The 19004-nt window shown below is 36.1% G+C and overlaps 2 protein-coding genes across 2 annotated transcripts in view; both read left to right on the top strand.

Annotated features, from left to right (window-relative positions):
* Window positions 1-817: 817 nt before the first annotated feature.
* Window positions 818-3891, top strand: AP-2mu (adaptor protein complex 2, mu subunit). Its single transcript, XM_018538367.1, has 5 exons — window positions 818-936; window positions 1936-2316; window positions 2400-2650; window positions 2724-2980; window positions 3137-3891. The coding sequence occupies exons 2-5, from the start codon at window positions 1977-1979 to the stop codon at window positions 3615-3617; spliced, it is 1329 nt and encodes a 442-aa protein (XP_018393869.1). The 5' UTR covers window positions 818-936; window positions 1936-1976; the 3' UTR covers window positions 3618-3891.
* A 10605-nt stretch (window positions 3892-14496) lies between these two features.
* Window positions 14497-19004, top strand: part of Camta (Calmodulin-binding transcription activator) — a 45733-nt gene continuing 41225 nt past the window's right edge. The window contains exons 1-2 of the mRNA XM_018538581.1: window positions 14497-14718; window positions 16291-16585. Of these exons, the coding sequence (XP_018394083.1) occupies window positions 14497-14718; window positions 16291-16585 (517 nt within the window). The remainder of the gene's footprint in view (window positions 14719-16290; window positions 16586-19004) is intronic.

Below are 19004 nucleotides of genomic sequence, written 5' to 3'. Positions count from 1 at the left end.
CTGCAAATGTGTCAAATTCGAGATAAGAACAAAATAAAATAATCGCAATGTATATATATATTATAATTTTTGAACTCGTTAAATATAATTTCTTTATTAATTGTAAACGTATGACAATTCGTTCAACAAATATAATAGTTCTAAACTATGTGCTCTAAAATTTCGAGATAAATTTTGAAGAGTGTATACTTTTGTCTTGATACTACTTGAAATTAAGTTATTTACGCTCTTTAATTAGATTGGCTCAATTTTCACTCTTTAAAGTAAAATTCCTTTTTAAACAACTTAGAAAGTATTTATTGTAAATAAAATTGTACGAATAAAGAAAAACGATTTATAAAATATATTAGAAACATTGTTAGAGAACCAATAATAAAAGCATACATTAATATATATGTATATATATTTCTTTATAAAATAAGGACTAAAAAAAACAAATATAGTTAGATACATAAAGTGTAAATACAATAAAAACAAGTGAATTTTTTTTTCCTCACAAATAAACGCGCACTTCAAACATGTTTTACTAAAGCAGAGAGAAACCTGAGAGCGGCCATGGAGGCCTTTTTCTTGTAATGCTTCTAACTCCCCGGACGTGTACGTAATTCCCGCAGCTCGAAAATGGACTTTGGTGCCGCTAGTGTACGGGGAGTTAGAAGCATTGAAAAATGCCTCCATGGCCGCTCTCAGGTTTCTCTCTGGTTTTACCGACAGCGACGATTACGAGGACGAACGTGGTTCTAGGTGGCATTGCTACCTAACCCTTCGTTTGTTCACCAGCTCGCAATCTGTCTCGTCCACGTCGCCAGTGCCCGTGGGGTTTCTCGATTGGCCATCCGCGGTATCAGAAAATTCTGAAAGTGGGTGTTACTTCCGTGCGACATCACTGATCGTAGAAAGGAAATCTCAGCGAGCTACTTTTCGTTGGAGTCATGTGTAAGTGAAATTCCAGTCTGCTCCAGCTCGCGTTCCTCACCGGCTTCCCGAGGAGCGCGGCGACGATTTGGTCGCGAAGGGTTAAGCGGGGGTTCGCATAATCGATCGATAATACTAACCGTTTGCAAGACATACCGAACGGATGGACGGTCCTAAGTATCATTTAACAAATGGGGCGTTTGTCTGTCATTACAGTGTATGACCGATGAATTTTTTCTCGATACGTGCGCGTCTTTACGATCCGCACACATTTACGAATTTTTTCTATAGTTATCTAATTTAGGACCACACTCGCTGAACGTCGAAGCCTTTTTTTTTATCAGTAAAAAAGTGTCAGATTACTATTTATCTGATTTATCTTACTTCATATGCGTGATTCCAATATCGAGTTATTTTTGGAATGTTTTGGGATGCTTTATTGATTTTTTTCTGTTTCCAGTAATAGTTTGGAATCAGATTAATAATTGTGTGTTACAGATTTGTAGACTTATTCCTTGAAAACTAAATTAAAAGTTAGAAACATAGTTAGCAAACCCTGTCTGCAGAGTATCAGCAGATTGGCAGCAAATTCAATCTGAAAAATGCAGTAGACTTGGTACCATGTATGTCTTCATTAAGTTGTCTTGTTCTATTGACATAACTATGATTCTTATATCATAAACATAATTTGATGACAATTTAGTGGCAGAAATCAAGCAGTATCTGTTAAATGTAGATTTTGTTTAATTTTAGCTGCCAATTTGTCAAATCGTTCGGTTTCTGCTCAATTTGGTTTCTAGCAATCTGCTGTCAAGTTATATAAAAAAATTCAGTTATATTTTTTATAGCATTCCGTTACATTTGATATAATAGATGAGATTGTAACCTTTCTGCTTATAAAATTTATCAGTAGACAAACTGCAGTCTGTACAAGTAGACTTGGCTGATTAGAAAGTTTGTTGTACTGATATTTGTTGTTGTGTACTTTACAGTTATCAATTACAATAATTTTTGTTGCAGATTAATTTTGACTCAAAAAGCTAGCTCTGCCCTCTGTCAAGATGATAGGGGGTCTGTTTGTTTACAACCATAAAGGAGAGGTGCTCATCTCTCGAGTGTATCGGGATGATATTGGTCGTAATGCAGTGGATGCATTTCGTGTCAATGTCATCCACGCACGACAGCAAGTGCGCTCGCCTGTAACCAACATTGCCAGAACATCATTTTTCCATATAAAACGCGCTAACATTTGGTTAGCTGCCGTTACCAAACAAAATGTTAATGCAGCGATGGTATTCGAGCTGTTGCTAAAGATCATAGACGTTATGCAATCATATTTTGGCAAGATTTCAGAAGAGAACATCAAGAACAATTTCGTGCTTATTTACGAGTTGCTCGATGGTCAGTATTAAAGTTTGATATTTTAATAACTATGTTATACATGGCTTTTTTCCTTGGAACTTTATTTGACTTTTTTTTTACAGAGATACTTGATTTTGGATACCCACAAAACTGTGACACAGGAGTGTTGAAGACATTTATTACTCAACAAGGAGTGAAATCAGCCACCAAGGAAGAACAAGCTCAGATAACATCGCAAGTTACAGGTCAAATTGGATGGAGGCGAGAGGGCATCAAGTACAGGCGTAATGAGCTCTTTTTGGATGTACTTGAATATGTAAATCTATTGATGAGCCCTCAGGGTCAAGTTCTTAGCGCGCACGTTGCTGGAAAGGTAAATTCTCGAAAGAAAATAAAATAATTCATCAGACCTCTCACAAATTCCTGATAAATAAATTATTTTTCAGGTGGTAATGAAATCCTATTTGTCTGGTATGCCAGAATGCAAGTTTGGGATTAACGACAAGATTGTAATGGAGGCTAAGGGTATGAAAGGAGGCGGCGGATTAGGAGGTGGCGGTGATGATCCCACAGGCGCTAGATCCGGCAAACCGGTTGTTGTTATCGATGACTGCCAATTCCATCAGTGTGTTAAGCTTAGCAAATTCGAGACGGAACATTCCATTAGTTTTATACCACCGGATGGTGAATTTGAACTGATGAGGTGAGATACGAACTTTAATGCATTAATTATAGTAATTTTTATTGCAGATTGATTTTAACTTAAAAAGTTATTTCCGTCAAAATGACAGAGAGTTTATTTGTAATTATTTTTGATTACGAAAATAATCCTAGATATAAAGATTGTTTTTATTTACAGATACCGTACCACGAAGGATATATCATTGCCATTCCGCGTAATACCATTAGTGCGCGAGGTGGGTCGAACGAAAATGGAAGTCAAAGCGGTTTTGAAATCAAACTTCAAGCCCTCGTTGTTGGGACAGAAGATAGAAGTGCGCGTACCAACGCCGTTAAATACTGCCGGTGTACAACTGATATGTTTGAAGGGTAAAGCAAAATACAAAGCATCGGAGAACGCGATTGTATGGAAGATCAAGCGCATGGCTGGCATGAAGGAGACACAATTGTCCGCCGAGATCGATCTGCTAGAAACGGACACGAAGAAGAAATGGACGAGACCACCGATATCAATGAATTTTGAGGTGCCGTTTGCGCCGTCTGGTTTTAAAGTGCGCTACTTGAAAGTTTTCGAGTCCAAATTGAATTACTCTGATCACGATGTGATAAAATGGGTTCGTTACATAGGTCGCAGTGGCTTATACGAGACGCGATGTTAATAATTCCGAATCTGGATATCGAGGCATAAATAATTGTAAAGAAGTAATCTCATTGCAGAAGTCACGACTGCGAATATCGATATTGGCTATTTCTCGTTATTATTTCATTGTAGCGCATATTCGAAGCGACGATTTGAAATTATTCGGATGGTTAATTCCTAATCATGCATGAATACGTAGCGATGGAAAATGTATTGAAAGAAGAATTCCATTGTCAGCACAAAATTTCTGTATAATTGTAGGAAATTTTTTTGTATATTATATAACGTACTAGAGCAAGAGTGACGTTTATCTTTATTTATTAGAAAAAAATACGATATGATATATTAGGAGAAAATTTTTAAACAAAGAAATAAGAATAGATTTCAATTTGCGTGAAAATATGTTGACTGAACATATCTTGGTAATTGGTACCAGACAGATTATTTCCTTCGTGCCAATTTTTCAGTCATCTATTTTATTTACATTGATTTTTAGTCATGACGTCATACCATGCATAATGAATGATGAGTTATAATTAAATCTTGTTAATTTTTTAAAATGGAAACTGTTACTGATCACGATAATAGATATTATAGTCATGGATTGTTTATATATATATATATTTATATACTTTTTTACTTGAATCATTTAATGAGATTTGTATTTTCTTTTGCTTCGTCTTTACGCCAAAATGATTATTACAAGTTTTTAGTATTTCATAATTCCACAATCTAAGTAATTAAAACATCTTGATTCGCATCTCTGGAATTAATACAGTTGTAAGGATAGTCTATATTCACAAGAAATATCAATGTATTTGTAGGATTACTATACATAACGAATGTTTTTTCGGAGCACATCATGAATTTCTGTATTATATATGTATTAATATATATCTATATACACAAAAATTATAATTCATTTTTTGTGTAACGATATATGGAGTTACGGCCTCTTTGTTAAATGGAGTTTGAGCGAAACTGACCAAATCCTATATACTGGAAATCATCCGGTACAAGCTTACGATGCGCTCAATGAAATGTAGAATGCTTTTAATCTGTTATCAATGTATGAGAATAAGAGAAGTAGAAAGAGAGAAGCATTGATTGATTGTACGAGCGTGATTGATTTTGTCTCTCTAAAGGAACGCTCGAATGCGTAACGAAATATATGTGTAAAATAAACTATTGTGCGTTAAATTTAATTATCCTGCTTTCATTACGTTATATATCATTCTCAGTATTACGCGCGACAAAATTAGCATGTCATACAATGAATGCAAAATCGATAAGATGTAATTTAGTTAGAAATAATATTTTACATTGAAGAGAAACAAGTAGTACAGCAGCGCCTAAAAAAAAAACAGCAAAGCAGCACTAAAAAAAAAGCATTATACTTTTTTTTAGTGCTGTTTTAATGCTTTGTAGGCGTTGTGTGCTACTTGGAGACTATAGAGGGTATAGAGAGACTATATCTAAGGGTTTGTTTTTTTTTTATTTGAACTTTTCTTGCGCAGCTTATCTTTTTCTGTTTTTTTCTTCAATATGAAAAGAAAAATAGGTGAGAGATGAACCGTGTGAAAAGTTCAGCTAAAAAAAAAAAACAAGTCTTAAGTAAAATGCCATTCAGGATAAGAACGCGATAAATATTGTATAAGATAGTTGATAGAAAAATGCTCATCTTTAATCGATGTTTATTTACGACTTTAAATTTGCAAAAAAAATGTTTTCAGTGTGATCGACGAGATACGGAATTGTTTAATTCTTAAAAAAGAAATTTGAAGTAAGCATGCAAAATCTAAAAAGACCTTCGAAATCTTTGACGTTGAAATGCGCGCGCTATTCGCTTCTCGAATATCTCGAATATCGAATAATTCATCGATATGCGCGCGACTTCTCGCCGGAGCGGTGTGTCGGACATTTTAAATTACGACGCCTTGAAACATAAGACGTTAGAAAAACGTTGATTTGATAAAATTTTGTGAGTCGCGAGACAACATTAACTAGTCTCTCTCGGGTAGTGATAGTTTTACTCGTTCTGTTTCTTTTCGTTGATCTAAACGAAAAATTTCAATTTAACTAATTACGATCTTGATTATAGACACTTTTCGATATGTTCCTGGTCATTCGAGGCTCGATTCTAAGAGATACCATTATGGACGATACGTTTTGAACATCGTTTGTGACAGGTAAACAACTTTCTTCTTTTTTTCTCTTTTCATATTGCAAAAAATTTAGCTTAAAAAATAGATCTAGTAGTGCTGTCCAAGATTTATAATTTTATAAGGCACTGCCTTATAAACATAAATATGCATAAACATCGGTATACTTCAAGTCAATATGCTCAAAATTTCAAATCTTAGACAATACTGATCATACATGACTCAGTTATGTTCCATTATTTCATAGCACAGCAGCTTACAATAACATTTGCAATGTTACAGCAATATGGCTAGAACGTTGCAATTTTGCTACAATATTGCTGAAATGATCTGTGCCACACATTATGAAATACGATTGCCATTGTTGTCGAGATACGCTCCGACGTTTCGCGTTTACGTTTACAACGCGCGGTAACGTCATCGCCTCCTATTCCGTGGAAACTGGCGCGCCTGGCGGGAAACGCTTTGAATTTCCGCCCGCGAGTTTTCTCGTCTACGTCCGCCCTGGCGCGACCGCGACGGCACAGAGCGCGATGACTTACCTTGGAGCGGCGCATGCGATCCACGCTCGCCTCGCACCGCTCCGCTCCGTGCACGTACAACGTATACGTGTCGCACGTATACCTGTCATGGATTCCGAGGATCGACCGCGGCCACCGCGGGCACGCGTGATCGCGCGATTCCCTGCGTGAGAGTGTCGCGCATCGCACGCACGCACGCACGCACGCACGCACGCCAAACCGACGGACAGTGTCCGAGGCGTGCACGAGGAAGCGCAATCGAAGAAGACTGCCATCTTCGTCGTCGTCGCCGTCGTCCTCGTCGTCGATCATGAGCGTCGCGGTACCATCGCGCGGAGGAAGGTGCCGTCGTCGCCGTTGGTGAACGAACTGCTGGGAGAGACGCCCGGGAGAGTCGCATCGACGCCGCGCACTGAGAAGCGCGGCGTGCCGAAATGATTACCTTCATCGGCGACGGGCCTTCTGTTCTCATTCGGAGCACGGATCCCGTGAGTATTCTGTCACGTCGCTTTTATTTCTCTTTCATGCATTATTAAATCCAGAATGTCACCACCATCTGATACGAAATACAGGATTTACAGAAAATAGAAAATCGAGTGCGCGCCTACCGAGGCTATACACAGAGGAATGATGCCTGCCATGAACGCATAAAAATTAACAAAAAATCAAAATGACTTGATTTTGATTCTTAACATCAATAAATAGTCAATTTAAAAAAAAAAAGAATGAGATCATCTTGACTTCTATATAATGTCAAAATAAAATCATTTTGATTTTCTGTTGACTTGGTGCGCTCTTTGGGCGAGCGTGTGCGTGTCGCCACGACGCGACGCGACGTCGCGACGTCGCCGTCGTGTTCGCGGCTTCGCCCGTCCGCGTGGCGGCTTTATGGTCGCCGCTATTTTTAGAGCATATCGTAAACCCACGGCTCGCCACCGCCCGCGAGGGAGAAATCTCGCGCTTTGTCCGCGCGGGCACGTGCGGCTACCATATGAATTCGATGGACCATATTGGTCGCTGATGGATTCGAGGTGGATGATCCAGGACGATCGCGAGTTATTACACGTTCATCATCGTGTCGACGGCGTGAATTTTTGGCGGGAACGTCGTTGGACCGTCGAACGTGAAAATTATTTTGCAGCGTGCTAGATTCCCGTGACTTCGATCGATGAGAGAATAATCAGGTTTTTTTAATCGAGAACTTATTGCGACACCGTGTGTTTCATGTGCTCTTATATATACTTCGTTCAGAATATATTTCTGCACAGAAGAAAAATGAGCAGCGTTAGTCAACGGTAGTCTAGGCGAAATTAGAAAATGGAATCTCTTGCTAATTTAATGTATTTTAACCTTTAGAGGGCAGGGTCTATTTTTAAAATCTTATAGCTTTTCTTCTTGAGTAAGATTTGTTGTAATTCATTTCATTGTATTCTTTGTCTCAAAGTATAACGTTGTTTCAGCGCCACCATTATGTTCGTGTTCTATAAAGATTAATAACTATATAAAGTAAATAACATTCTATATATATATTAAACAAGAGCATGGTGTATTCATCTTATTAGTACCATCATTGAATTAACAAGATTGAATTAACAAATTTCTATTTCTTATTGAATTAACGAGATTCTATTTTCAGTTAGACTGCTGTCAGCCAACGCTGTTAATATATCATTTTTCGCTTTTTTTAACTGCTCTCAATTTTCTAGTGTAAATAATGGAATAGATATTTTGAATTAAAAGCTTTAGTGATCTTCTAAAAGTGCGCTCAATTTTTGCAAACGTATATAATAAACAAGCTTTTCTCCACTTAAAGATTAGTTCGCATAAAGATTAATTTTAATCAATTGCTCTCTAATTAAAACTATATAAATTGGAAATACGTTAAAATGTTTGTTAACGCGCTTTGTCATTGCATTGATCGTAGGATATAACAACAATATTCCGCAAATTTTATACGATTTTGTGTGGGTTTTATCTTTCAAGGGCAAGTCATATTTTTAAAAGATAATTCCTGTTGGAAAAAGTCGGAGTCATGCTCGCGCTTCAAAAGAGTTTCGCGTATAAGTTCGATATCTTATCGCTCGTGTAATAAATTTAGTTTTCGAGACAGTAGCTATATGAAAAATAAACTTTAAGTAATTATCATATTTTTATTGTCTCAGAAGCAGATTAAGCTGGAGATTAATTGAGTCTAAGTTTTGTTAGCTTCCGTTATAGTACAAAATGGTTTCTTTTTTTTTAATTATTTATATGTATTTTACGTAAAATATGTTATATTTATGGTATGTATATTATCTCATTAATTCCATCCATTCCATATTTAATTATGCTGGAAATTTCAAGAATTATATATCTGATTCTTAAATATCTCGATCGAAAATAAACGTAGAAATAATTCATTTTAACGGCAATTTGGACTTAGTTTACGCTTCTATTCTTCTTTCCTTCTCTGTTAATTTCCTGTGCTAAAACATGGCAATTTGGCAATAATTAATTTCTTTAATCTCTGTTCTTGCTTCTCATAATGCAAACGTCATGAATGTTAACGTGAACGCGACGTAATCTTCTCTGACAGCAGCCGCGTTGTAGATACATCCCTAAGGGTTGCAAGATCCTCGTGAAAGATAATATTTTCAGAGTACAAGGTTAATCCCTTGGTCTTATTCTGCCTTGACTTATTGAAGCAAGAACTTCTTTTCTCAAGTCTTCTTGCCGAGCAAAGACTCTCGAATCGATGCGAGAGATGGCTGAAAATGAGAAACTTGTTTAGCAGTTAACTTTCATGTGACAAGTTTTTAATCCTCGTAGAGAGAAAGTAACGAGTTTTAAATATACAATTCAATGTGTCCATTCGTCAATCATTTTTAAACAGGAGGAAAAGTTCAATGGCTTTGTGATGTTGATAAAATATCGATGTAATATCAAAGTATTTTGTATTGTCAAACTGAATTCGTTACCTCGAAGAGTTTATCGTAATCAGCTGTTATCAAGAACGTGCGTTTCCTGTCGCTGGAGATTCTAATAGCACGTTTGAAAACGATAATAGCAACTAGCATAACGAGAAACGCGCATAGGAACATCACTTTAGAACATTTCAGATTCCTAACTAACTGTTTGGAAACTGACGTTTATTCTCGAGTATAATGTATTAAAGGCAATATACTCAGCTGTTGATTACACTATCTGCGTATTGAATATTTAATATTTTTAGATATTTTATAGCAACATATTATTACTTTTTTTTTTAATTTTGGAAACAAAATTGGCGTTTTAAAATGAATAAGGTAAAATAGAGCTTCTTTAAATACATGCGTATTTCATAGTTATTATATAAAGTAATTAATCTTCCGGAACTGACGTCAAAACCTGTAACACGATTACTGACGCTGAGTTTACGAAATTCATTTAATTTATGACTAAAAGGCGCTAATTAATTTTAAGATAAGGAACTAAAATGACATAACTCGTATAAACAAGAATGTATGTATGCGTATGAATACTAAATTTATCTTAATAGAAATAATTTTCAAATTTATAAATATAAAAATATAATTGCATAAATGAATCAATAGATTCAACTCCGAGAAGTTAAAGGAAACGCGTACATTATTGTTGAATAATTATCAAAATTTTAATAGAAATTTATACAGGAATTGTAGTTCACCATTAGAAAATTATTTTGTCGTAATATTTTTTCAATTTTCTCCATTTTCTATTACTTCGCCATTACATGAAAAGTTTGTGACGTGAAATTTCTTAATATAGATTGGTAAGGAAGGATTTATCAAATGAAATTCTCTTTGGATGATTAATGAAAGAAAATTCGCTGTGGAGAGATGCTCGAAGTTTGATCGAAAATTTTCTAGTCGATCTTTTCAGTTTTTTTTTTTTAAGCTCGCTACTCTCGCACGCGTTCTTTAATATCGCGCTTCATAAACGTCAAACTACGACGGTTCCTATAACACGGCGGTTTTGCTTTTGGAAGACGTGCGCAACATATGAGTGCCTGGAGATCGATCGATCTGTAGTCACCTATATGTGATTTTCCAGTTAACGATATCAGCACGAAGCTAGCAGTGCATGGCGGTCTAAAGAATTCTACATCCGTTCTAAAAGCGATGAGAGAAATGTGTCACATTTAGTATTCTCTTTATTTATACATCATTATTGACATCGTTAGATTTTATTCATTGACTGGTGTTCTTTCTCATTCACGTCATTTTTGATATGTTAGATTTTATTCCGTTCAAAGAGGCATTAGTGAAGAGAAAATTATTCCTGTAAAGCTTTTGTAGTATAAATATGAATTTAATCAAGCTATAAAAAATCTGCTTTTCCAGAAACATGTTTCTTAACACGAAATTTTATTTTCTTTTGTGTATTAGTTTTTATACCCCGTCATTTTTTAACACAATGCTTTAATCATCTTTAATATTAATTTAACTTGAAAAGCATGGCCATAAACCTCTCGGATTACACGTGACGTACACAGCGCGGCTGAGGATTAGAAGTGACACAAGTGTAATACACAGTGTGTATTAACAGATGCATTTAACTTTACTCATGTTAAAGGATAGTTCAGTTCAAAACAGAAAATTTCTTCGAGATAATAATTTAATAATAATACATTCATTTTTACGTAATAACAATTCGTACTGCTGAACATGTGGTTTTCAGGTTAATAAATCTAAAAAAGCCACTTAAATATCACTTATATTAAAAGGAAAAAATAATATATGCTATAACCACTTTACCAATTTTTCTCTAAGTATATAATAAGATATAATACTTCACATATGTGTAGTTTTCCGTGTAAATATAACACTATGTTACGCGTTTAAACATGTAAATCCATTTTTGTATACAGTATAATGTGTTATTTTTATACGGAAAACTAAATCACGCACGTATATAAAGTCACTCACTATTACAGTGGTTTGCAGTGTTAACTATAATTTATAGTCATTTTCAGTGCCAACTATATATTTTTTCGTAGAATTATAAATATAATTATTATTATTAACATTATAACGGTAAAAACGGAGCTTCTAACTGCAATTATTATTCTATACAATTATAATAAAAAAAATACTTTCGTTATCAAATATTTTTCTCTTACAATTAATGTACTTAAAATTGCACGAAAAAGGGTTTCATCGTTACTTTTTCGTTATGATTATTTTATTATACAATTATTTGATTAAAAATTTTCACAAAAAAGTAAAGCCAACAATATTATGTGCAGATCCAAATTTAGTTTTTTATTAACTAAAAAATGTAAACTAATAAAAAAAAAGTTTTTCTATAAAAATGTTACTGTTTCATACATAAAAAATCGTGTGCTCAACAATTTTTTATGACTGTAGATACAAGAAAAAATTGATTTTGTTAAGGTATTAAAAAATTTAGTTGGACACAGATCTGAAAATAATCTTTTTTAAGTAGTGAGCCAAAATTTTCACGATGTTTTCTTCGAGTTGTATATCGAGCGAATCTCCAGCATTCCACGCTTGATCGTCGTGAAGGTGACTGCGTGCGATCAGAGTGAACTTAAAAGTTTTGTTCGCGAATGTGATGATCAAGTCAACCGATTAAAATCCGAGATCTAATCTTACAACAATCGTAACAGATACGTAAGTCTAGACAGTAAGTTGTTTGCACAACGTGCTGTAGGATAGTAACGGACATCCTCCGCGTGTGAATGCACCGGCGACGCGACGGTTCTATTATTATTGCACGTGCCGTTGTACCGGCAGATATCCGCTACGCGCGCGCTCGATACAGCTCCATACATGAATGACCGCGATATTTACTCGCCTTTAACATTCACCCTGTATATTTAATGCCTATTGAAGGCACGCCAAGCGAATGACATTAATTCTTACTAAAATACACGACGTGCGTTTATCACGGATCGTACATGACGGAGCTACGCGTCATCGCGACCGGAACGCTTGACGGATTATATCAGTATCGGGGTGCCGCATGGAGTTACTATTTCTGAAAAGCTTTGAAATAAAACGAATGACGTCTAATTTATTTCTTTTAATCATGCACTTCCCTAATTATTTTTGTAATTTTTACCCTATCGGAAGTTGATTACGAGCATATTTTTGCACAGAAATGTTGTGCTGATTAAATAAAAATTATTCGTATTAATAATTATTTATAATAATGATAATTGTTTAGATTAGATTAATGATATTAATTTATAAAAATGATTTATATTGATAATTATTTATATAATAATTCATAATTTCTATGATATACAATTTGAACGATACATGAAAGATGATAAATCTGTTTAGTTTCGTTGCTTCTTGCTACAACTAGGATTTTTTTCCGTTAGAATTGTACGTGGAAATTGGCAATGATGTACTTTTGTTTGCCGAACAAATCCATGACAGTGGCGGCCAAGAAATGCATTTATGACTATGCATGCCAACCTAATAAGTAATCCCGCGAAGTCTACGAAGATGAACAATCTTGCTGTTCACACGTGAAAACTATCGTGTGCTTAAATAAATCTGGAAATTTGCCAGATGATTTCTCGATCATTTTTATTTTACTTTCTATTTTGAGCTAATGGACTGAAAAGCATTTTCTCCATAAGAATTAATGAAATAAGACGCAAATTCTAACTCACGCACATTTTGAATATACGAAAGACACTCCTACCTTTTTATCAAATTACTAATTCAATAATAGCTTGGAACCGTTTCAAATACTTAACAGAGGTTCGTTTCTTATTTTATTATACAAACAAGAATCAGCATTGTGAAAACGCACATTTTGAATGTTTATAATGCACGAATTCTTTACAATATTACATCTTTAAGATTTATCATTATTTGTCAGAGACATCTATTTATTAATAATTATAATTAAATTTATAATTTATAAGCTCTATAAATACATACATATACACACACACACACACACACACACACACACACATATATATATAAATTTAATTTAATTAAATTTAATTCATGTTTTTTTCTGAAATTCGGGAACTTATAAAAATAAATATATATACGTGTATCCGTATATAATATCAAATATCTTGTCTCTCTAGTAATTTCGAGTTCCACAAATTTTTCCTTCTTTTTATTTCATGGCGTATCACAAAGTATCACGACACGATCACAAATGGTTCTGAACAAAATCCATTCAATTTTAAACCCCGATTCCTTCGAGATCTCCTGTTGCTACGAGCTCAGAGATCTCGAAAACAAATTCCTTCGCTCGGGCGACCCGAGAAAATGAGAAAATCGCACTGGGCTTTAAACTAGGATGACCAGATCTTTGGATTGCAATAAAATCGAGGTCAGCATAAGATGTATTTCTTCAATCCCGTACGATAAATGTAACTAAAAATATTTTAGATCTTCGCTGTTTACACTCTATGCTTTCGAAAAAAATATATCAATTTATTACTGCGACAAATATATTAGTGTGACGTAATTTTTTTTAAATGCAGAAGTAAGAAGTTATATCAATTATTAATTGAATTTGGTTTAAAATTTGTTTGTCTTTCTTACGTGGCAATTTAACATTAATTAATTTTTCTTTTGTAGCAAAGTCATCCAATGTATGATGATGAGAGTCTCTCAATTAAATTTCTTAGACAATATAATATCGATTGAGCTCCCGCTACAGGTACGAAACCTTATGAAAAAGCGGGGCACATTAAAGCATTGAATGTGCAATGGGCCATTATTTAAAAGCCAGCAGGTTCTGGACCCAACCTTAGTTTAAATCGCGCACACGCCCGCTACTTTGATACCGAGGTGATGTACCGCGAGAGCTGCCTTATTGAAAGAGAGGTAGAGAGTCGCACGTCGACGGTGTCGGCAGAAATAATCCCATCGATTCGCCTTCCGGAAGAAGCCACGCCGGTACGGTCGGGCTCGCGCGGTTACGAACGAAAGCGGGCGTGTAGATCCGCGCCGGGGTGGCAGCGGGTGTGGGCGCGGGCGGGTAGGATCATCCCCTAAAACGACAGCTCTAATATCAGCCTGGATGTGTTTGTGCGCGCAGGAGGAACAGACGGCAGCGAACGAGTGGGAGCTTTAAGAGCCGGAGAACGTGTCGTGCTGGAGAACGACACGCTTAACGTCGCCGCCGTCGTCATCGTCGACGAGCAGACGGGAAGAGAGTGGACTCTCTCGCATTTGGCGAGAATAGACCGGCAAGGAACCGCGCGACGAGGATGAGGCAGGTAGTCGTGTTGGAGCCAGCGGGCAGCGTTCTGGTCATCAGACAGACCTCCCTGGGTGGCAGCGGCAATGTCAACTCCAGCCCAACGGGTACCAATGACACTCACGCCTTGGTCAATCACGCCGCCGTTTCTACGATCGCCTCCAATGATCACAATCAAAACAGGATAGTCGTGGTGCGCTCGTCTACCTCGTCCACCTGCATGACCAGTTCGGTGAGAACGACGCTCGATCTTTACACGTGCTTAACCGACGAACCGCGAGTTGTAAAACCATTGCGGGATTGATTTACCTTGTTCAGAGACCCTTGACCATGTTTACTTTATGTTACTAGTCTGTTATAACATAGATTCTGGTTATATACTAACTAACTTGGAAATTGAATCCGTTATGTTAGCGTCCATTTTACTTTTGCGAGTTAACGCTTGCGGGAAAACAAGTCATGGCATAGAATTACAAAGATTAATCTGAGTCCCTTGAGCAGGTCTCGCAGTCTAAGACCGTACCTACAAATTCTTATTCTGTAGATTATCACTAATAAATACTCGATCGCAATTTCTCGGCAAAAATATTATTTAGGACTGTACATTAAATATGAAATGGCGTTATTTCGACACAATTTGCAATGTACCATAGATGTCCGATACGAGATTGCAAATCGGTTAATTAATTCTCATTCGTGAGCTGCAGTTATCTGGTAAATTATCTGCCGATGTTACCTCGATTTAACTACCACGTTAAACGTGAAAGTCATATTAGGAAAGTTCTTGCTAAAAACGTGTTGGCGGCAAAAGGTCAAATGATCGCTGAATGCGGGGGAAGAAAGTGCAAGACAGGTTATCTCTTTTCCTTCTTCGGCGTAGGACAGATGTCTTTGGGAAATATCCCGAGTTAGTCTCGTAACGAAGTGCTTACAGAATAAAAGACTTGCCTTTCCAGCCGGTGCAACTCGCGAGAAAAAAAACTCTGCCGACTATATAGCTTTACAATACGAAACGAGACAACTTCAATTATAGCTGGGAATGGGTGGCAGGTGGTACCACGAGCCTCGCCTCGTTCCGATGTAAAGGGTTAAAGAGGATAGATCGCTCCTCGTCGTGAAGGACGTTCCGGCACGATTCAGCGTCGCTGTTTCACGCAATTTTTGCGTTATTGCTAATTTTTTTCTAACAACAATGCATTGCTTTTTATAATTACAAGAAGATCGATTAACATTTAAAACATTAATGCATTATTTTTATCTACTTTTAATATAACTTTTTTAATTCCTCTTTATTAATTCTACCCTCGTCTGGTTCTTTTTAATGTAATTGTTCGCGTGAGATGTTTCTGACGTCCTAATATTATACGTCAATTTTCATTTCAGTTCTCTCTACCTTTTTCTCTTTCTCTTTAATAATTTACAATTAAATAAAGATTGATAATATTGTATACATTCTTTAGATAAAGATAATCTGTAAATTTCTTTTAATTATGAAATAATTTAGGTTAAATATAATAATGTGTACAATAGCATTTATGCATTTAGCGAATTTATGAGACTAAGATATCCTGAACATCTCATGTGAGTAATAAAGAATTAAACACAGAAAGAATATTTTCATTTTTTATGCTGACAAGTCTTTCTGATATTTTCCTTTTGTGTTTAATATTCCAAGTAAATTTACCAATTGAATTATCTTTGTATTACATTTCTTTTGATTTTTACAACCAATAAAATAACTAAAATTAATCTAAAAATACCAGTGGGGAAACCACAATTTACGATCGATTTGTGTGCCGTTTAGGCCGACAATCACGTATCGACCAACGGCAATAGCAACATCAACATTAACACGAACATTAATGGGAACCCGGGAGGCATCAGCTGCAAACCATCGTCGAAAGTCGGAATTGGTGGCGGTGCCTGCAAGCCAAATGAGAGAAACGATCACCTACGAAACGAGCACAAAAACCAGGAAGGAGTCGCTAACAGCAACGAGACAAACCCTGCCGCTGGATGTCGTCCAAGGACAAGCAAGGAAGCCGTTCATGAGAACGTCGTCTCCGACAGGAAGCTCGATAGCGCGGATCCTATCTCGCGTGAGTACTTCCGCCATTACTCACCTGCACCTTTGACAACTCGAGCGATCGCCTCGTAAATTATTTACCCGTGCGTCTGGTTCAGACATACGATATGTCCTCGTATCCTTGATATGACGAATGTTGAGGCTATAGATTATTATAGAACGAAAACAACTAATGTCGGCTTACATCTCAAAACTAGAAAGAAACATTAAAGAGTTAAATGAGCTGTCATTTGATATAATGTAACGGTAAAGTTATCTATATGAAACAAACTTCAGAAAAAATTCTTTCTAATTTTAATCGCCTAATGGAAGCACGAATCTTTATTACATATCAGCATCAATGTCGCGGTGCGGAAGTTCTCGTGATTGTTGTGTCGTTAGGAAAAGTTTTCAGGCTCGCCTGTCTAAGGCAGCTTTAAGTAGTTCTTGAAAATTATGGCTCTCTCGCACGAAGAGAGCTAAACGAAGAAGTGGACGAAGAATTAGTCTCGCGCGTTGAGACTCGAAGAAAATCGCAATGAAGTTTAAAACAAACCCCAGCGTTTTAAAGCGAAAACGGTTACACTGCCGCACGAGAATGGTGGCACCGGAACGGAGAGAAGCCTGACCAAAGTTTCCACTCATCACGATGGAAACGGAAACTGCACACAAACTGCACTCGAGTTTTGCACGGAATGACTTCGGGGCCCGTAAACCACGCGATTAGCAGCGAGTGACTGTATGAGGGAACGATAAACTATCGGACCTACAACTTTTACAGTTTGTACCTTCCTGTGCGAACCGGTTAAGAAGCAATTAACTACTCCTTAAGGCTATTAACGTGTGGATAATTGAACAAGATAAGAGTAAGGCTAATAAAGAAAAATTTAAGACTAGAATAATGAAATAAAAATTTTAATGGGTAATAAAGTATTTGTATTTTTTTATGGATATTAAAATTTTTTTATTTACGTAGATTAAATTTGTATAGACATCTTAATGTGTTTGAATTTTTTATTTTCTCCATTGTTAAAATTTTTGTGTAGATAAATATTCAAATTAGAATATCGATTTTCTCTCTAAAGCATTTATATCTTTGATCGTCACGGTTTTATTGAATCTACATATTTTTAATTTTTAAATATTTTAAATATAAAAAAATTGATTTATATCTCAAAGGTGTATGCTATGCCAAATTCATACGTCAATTAATGTTGCGACACAATGCCGTAACATCATTTTTCCGCACATATAACTGAATTACTACACTTTTTATATCTCGCTAAATTGTTTCGTGCAGTTGCAAATGAATTTAGTTAGTCGTTGTACATCGGAAAATAGTGGTCCATATACAACTGTTACACGTTGAGCCCCGATAATACGCAATGTCGATACGATATTTTTTGCACGATGCGCCGACATGCATCGATAGCTCGGGAATAAAAACAAAATGTAGTTGAAAACCGAATGCTGGAAGCAAATATCCACAATTCGTCGAGCGGGTTTACTCGATCCTTTTCCATCTGAAAGGCAGCGAAAACAGAAATGATCGATATGCGCTGAGAATCCGTTCTATGAAGGAGATTCAAAGCTTCTCATCTCTAAATCGACCTACTTATCATCGTTTTTTGAGAATTGCGCGATCTTTTCTGAAGTGGAAATTATTGATCTGCATTACAAAAAGTACGTGGGAGAAATGGCAATGGCAAATATACAGTATGATATGAATTTCTATATAAAATAATAAAAATTGCATATTTTTTACATGCAAGTCTTTTCTGATATAATTTAAAAAAAAAACTTTAAATAATTTCGCAGAATAAAATGCGGTTTACTTGAGATTATAAAATTTAATTATTAATTTTATCATTTAATTTTTATCTTCTTGTTAGTGAATATTACTAACGAAACTTCTGCTGCTTCTTCACAAAGTACAATCACAAACTTTTCTATGTAGGATTTCTATTATGGTTACCGTCACTTTTCCTAGAAACCAAGTTTTCCCTATGTACAATTTCATCATATTTCGCGCACTTACACTTCGAAGACCTTGTCTGACTTCGTGTACCCTCCCACCTTCGTTTTTCTACCGTGGAAAGAGGTTTCGGCTCATTTCCAAAGTTGGTTGTATGCACAGCGTGAAGATGCACATGCACTCTAACTCGTGTGGCATATGCACAGTTGCCGGGTGGCTGCAGACACAGACGGTTCCTCTATTCTTTGAGCAACGTTTTTCCATAATGGGCACTCGTGCATAAATCCGATTCCGAATATAAATAGGAAGAACGAGTTGTGTGCCGCAAAGAGAGAGAGAGAGAGAGAGAAGGAGAGGGAAAAAAGGAAAAAACGTTATGCGGAAAGTATTACCGTTTGATGTACAGAAAGTACCAAGACGTGGATGTTAATACTAAAACGTTGCGCAAATTTCGAAATGACAGATTTTTACGACTGCC

This window comes from Cyphomyrmex costatus, unplaced genomic scaffold (genome assembly GCF_001594065.2).
Source record: "Cyphomyrmex costatus isolate MS0001 unplaced genomic scaffold, Ccosl1.0 scaffold193, whole genome shotgun sequence".
NCBI lineage: Eukaryota > Metazoa > Arthropoda > Insecta > Hymenoptera > Formicidae > Cyphomyrmex > Cyphomyrmex costatus.
This window is presented reverse-complemented; position numbering and strand designations above follow the sequence as displayed.